This window comes from Diceros bicornis, chromosome 37 (assembly GCF_020826845.1).
Source record: "Diceros bicornis minor isolate mBicDic1 chromosome 37, mDicBic1.mat.cur, whole genome shotgun sequence".
NCBI lineage: Eukaryota > Metazoa > Chordata > Mammalia > Perissodactyla > Rhinocerotidae > Diceros > Diceros bicornis.
The window spans coordinates 27,193,491-27,197,942 of NC_080776.1; the positions used below are offsets into that span (position 1 = coordinate 27,193,491).

Here is a 4,452-nt window from a genome sequence, read left to right on the forward strand (position 1 = left end):
AGAGGGAGGGGCAAGGGCCTGCAAGGCTGTTATTACACTGTGGGCTTTCAGCTCTGCAAGCCTCCTGGCACACCCTCCAGCCCCCAACAGCAACAGCTCCGAGACTACTACAGAGTGAGTGCTCCATGCATATTTAAGAATCAATAAATCAGAGGAAATGTCTCCTTTTCAGGCCAGTCCAAACTCATATGGAAAGAGAACTGGGCAACTGATGGCCTCTTGGTCAGTGGGCAGCAAGAAACCTGAGTCCCTGTGCTCCATGAGAAGTGTGACCTTGTGACCTGACCTGCTCTCTCTCACTGTCTCCTGCCTCCTCTCTGCTCTGTGTCATCCAGCTCGGGGCCATGCCACCCAACAGGAATGGAAACCTCTTGGTGGTGCCTTTGCAGGAGTTTATGCTGGAGGGATTTGAAGGTGGTCTGCAGACCCAGGCCCTACTCCTTGCTCTGTTCCTGGCCCTGTATGTGGTGACCATCCTGGGGAACCTCACCATGATCGTGGTCATCACCCTGGATGCCCGTCTGCACTCTCCAATGTACTTCTTCCTCAAGAACCTCTCCTTCCTGGACTTGAGCTACTCATCAGTCATCGCCCCCAGTGCCCTGGCCAACTTCTTCTCCTCATCCAAGGTCATCACCTTTGGGGGCTGTGCCACCCAGCTCTTCTTCTTCTCCCTGTTTGCTACCACTGAGGCTTTCCTCCTGGCCGTGATGGCCTATGACCGCTTCATGGCCGTCTGCAGCCCCCTGCGCTACCCCATCACCATGTACCCCTCGGCCTGTGCCCGGCTGGTGCTGGGCTCCTACTGTGGAGGCTGTCTCAACTCCATCATGCAGACTAGCCTCACCTTCAGTCTCCCGTTCTGCAGCTCCAACCACATCGACCACTTCTTCTGTGACGTGCCCCCACTGCTCCAGGTTGCCTGTGCCAACACAGCCGTCAACGAACTTCTCTTGTTTAGCATCTGTGGGCTCATCATTGTGGGGACCACACTCTTGGTCCTTATCTCCTATGGCTACATCACAGCGACCATCCTAAGGATGCACTCTGGAGCTGGGAGACACAAGGTCTTCTCCACTTGTGTTTCCCACATGACAGCTGTGTCACTCTTTTATGGAACCCTTTTATTCGTGTATGCCCAGTCAGGAGCTGTTGAGTCCATGGAGCAGGGCAAGGTGGTCTCTATCTTTTACACCCTGGTCATCCCAATGCTCAACCCCGTCATCTACAGTCTGAGAAACAAGGACGTGAAGGGGGCCCTGCAGAGGCTGAGCCGGAAACATGCAACCACATGAAGGAGGGTGGCCAGAGAAACAGAGTATCTTGAGGGATGGAGAAGAAGGCTCAGTGGGTGGCCGTGGGTGTGGATTGAGGAATTCATTTGTCATGCATCCATTCATGATGATCTAGAAATACACGGCTGTGTGAAAGATATGACTGGAGGGAGACAAAGTGTCCTGAGGGCTCAGAGGGAGACACTGGACAATGAGGAACCCTCAAATCTCTTCCACTTCCAAATGGAATTGGATGTGTTGAGGAACTCATTCATTTATTCAATCAATGTTGCTTGAAAGCATTTTATGGACCAGGCATTTACTAAATGTGAGATGCATAGATGAATAAGGCCTGTTCTGCATCCAGAACTCTAAATGTTCAAAGAAGGAGCAATGACTCAAATCACATGTGGACCAATTGAGCAGAGCAATCAACTGAGCATCAAAGCAGGGGTGGTCTTCTGCCTCTTACCTATCATGGTTCTCTGGGTCATCCCATGGGTTTTAGGAGGAGAGAAGTCAGATATTTGTGCACCTTTATCAAACTTGGAAGGAAAAAAAATGTTTAGATGCAATTTACCTCCATCCCTCCCAGCCTACCCAGATGCAGGGCCTTGCCATCTACTGTTGGCCACACGTGAACATCAACTGACAGGGCCCCCTGCCTCCACTGTGCCTCTTTTCAGCCCATCTTCCACACCATCACCAAAGAGATCTGTTTAAAACAATAATTTAAATACATGGCCAAGGCATTCCCCATAATGAGTTTGATGTCTATAGGAATAGTTTTGGCTGGAGAAGTCCAGATCTGATTAACAGTGCCTCTCTCGTGGTCTGAGGTGAATGCATTGGTTCAGGGCCAGAAGGTTCCTTGGGCTCTTGCTCCATCACAGTAAGGGCATGGATGACATTGTCATGAGAGAGGATGACCCAGAGCACCAGCCATGGCATCCACCTTCCTAGTCACAGGAGGGAAAACATGAAGTATATACACATAGGTATAATTTTTGTTTCTACAGAAAAAATATTCAAATCATATCCACTCAGGGAGGTCGCCACCATCCAGGTCAAGAAAGAGAAATTTACCCAATTCCCACAATATCCTATTGCCTCTTTTTTAGCCATTGCCCTCCAAGGTTAAGCCCTATCCTGCCTCTGACACATAGATTAGTTCTGCCCGCTGTGAACTTCCTATGAATAGAAACATACAGCTTGTCTTCTTTTGTGTGACATTTTTTTGCTAACATTATCTTTGTGAGATTAATCCATGTGACTGCATATAAGCAGTTTTTTAAATTTTCATTACTATATAAGATTCCAGTATAGGAAGATACCATAATTTATCAGTCCTACCATTAATGGACATGGGCTGTTTCCAGTTATTAGCTGTTAAAATAATGCTGCTATGAAATTTTTTTACGTCTTTTGCTGTGAATCAATTTCTGTTGGGCATTCTTGGGAGCTGAATTGTTCATCTTTTTGGTTAATTTCAAATAGTTCTACCAAAATGCTATAAAAATTTTTGTCCCCACAAACAGTGCCTGAGAGTTTCTGTTGCTGTGCATCATCATGAACAACCATATTGCCTCTTTTATCAATTTTAGTCAGTCTGGTGAGTATGTAGTCATAATCTTGGTGACTTTCATTTTCACTTCTCTACTGGCTAACGAGCTTGACCATATTTTCATACATTCAGTGGCAATTTAGATGTTCTTTTTGGGGAAGTATACATATTTTATCCATTTTTTTCTACTGTGTTGTTTTTCTTTTTAATATTGATTTTAGAAATTCTTTATATATTCTGGATATGAGATCTTTGTTGGTTATATGATTTGCACATATCTTCTCCCACTTTGTGGCTTCCGTATTTACACTCGTATGGACTATTTTTTTGAAATTTTTCAATTAATAGAAGATCTTAAACTTACTCAGGTTTAGATAAACTAACCTTCAGGTTAGGAATGACCTTTAGTCATTTCCTCCATGGTTACTTCATTCTGTGGCTTAAAGAACCACTGCCTATGCCAGATCCAAAAAGATATTCTTCTACGTTATCTTGTATAAGTTTCTTTGCTTAGTATTTTATATTAGTATCTATACCTCACATGGGATTAATTTTCTTGTGGTTTTTGTGATGTAGGGGTTATTTCATTTTTTCTATATGGTTATCCTACTGACCATTTATTTTTTTTAAATGTCTTTTTCTCCATACTGGTATGTAGAGTCACCTTTGTCATAAACCAAGTGTCCTTGTATATAGGGGTCTGTTTCTAGAGTCTTATTCTGTCCCATTGGGCTATCTGTCTATTCTTGTATTATTTTTAATATGTTATTGAATGTTTAAAAGTAAAATATCATAATATTAACTCTTCATTATGTATGAATAAATATAACAAATAATGTACAATATCTTTAGAAATAAAATTTTAAGTGTTATTGAAAGGCATAAAAAGAGAACTAAATAAATGGAGAGATATACCATGGTCATGGATAGGAAATTTTAACATTATAAAGATCCTTATATGCAACATAGCCAATATACTCAATGCTGTCTTACTCCTAACTTGATATTTTTATAGTACTGGACAAATGATTCTAAAATTTTTATGTAGAAACCAAAGAATAAGTATACCCAAAGCAATGTGAAAAATTAGAGCAAAGAGAAGGAATGTGCCCTTATGGTGAGGCTTATAAGACCAAACCAGGAGAAGTCTGGCCATGTTGGCACTCTCTTGGGGCAATCCTGGTCCCTCCCTTGCCCCATAAAGCCAATATTCCTCTCGTAACAAGTCTACAATTGTGCCCAGAGTGAAGCTCCTTCATAGCTTTCTAGCCACACCTCTATCATGTTCCCCTCTGCCCTCCTCCAGCACAGTCCCAGTGTCAACTCCAGGACAGATCTATGTACTCTTCTTGCATGCCTTTCCTCCACTGTGGATGCTTCTACCAATGCATCTCTCATGTTACAATGATGGCAACTGTGTGTTTGCGTGCGCGCGCCTCAAGGACAGAGATCACAACTCCGTTGTCTCTGTAGCCCCAGCTCACAGCACCTAGTGGCTGCTGAATATATGTTGAACTGAACTGAGCCACCCAGACTGCATCACCATCAGCAGACTAGTTCATCATGAGCATCACTAAGAGGCCATCAGGCAGGAGCATCTTCACCTTCGGTCTC

The 4,452-nt window shown here is 43.6% G+C and overlaps 1 protein-coding gene across 1 annotated transcript; it reads left to right on the forward strand.

Annotated features, from left to right (window-relative positions):
- The first annotated feature begins 344 nt into the window (after positions 1 to 344).
- On the forward strand, positions 345 to 1,295 carry LOC131399324 (olfactory receptor 9S13-like). The gene has a single exon (XM_058533496.1). It carries the CDS (start codon positions 345 to 347, stop codon positions 1,293 to 1,295), a length of 951 nt encoding a protein of 316 aa, XP_058389479.1.
- Positions 1,296 to 4,452: the final 3,157 nt, after the last annotated feature.

Bases quoted from the DNA above. Each gene is read 5' to 3' on its own strand.
- LOC131399324 (XM_058533496.1), top strand. From the start codon at position 345: ATGCCACCCAACAGGAATGGAAACCTCTTGGTGGTGCCTTTGCAGGAG.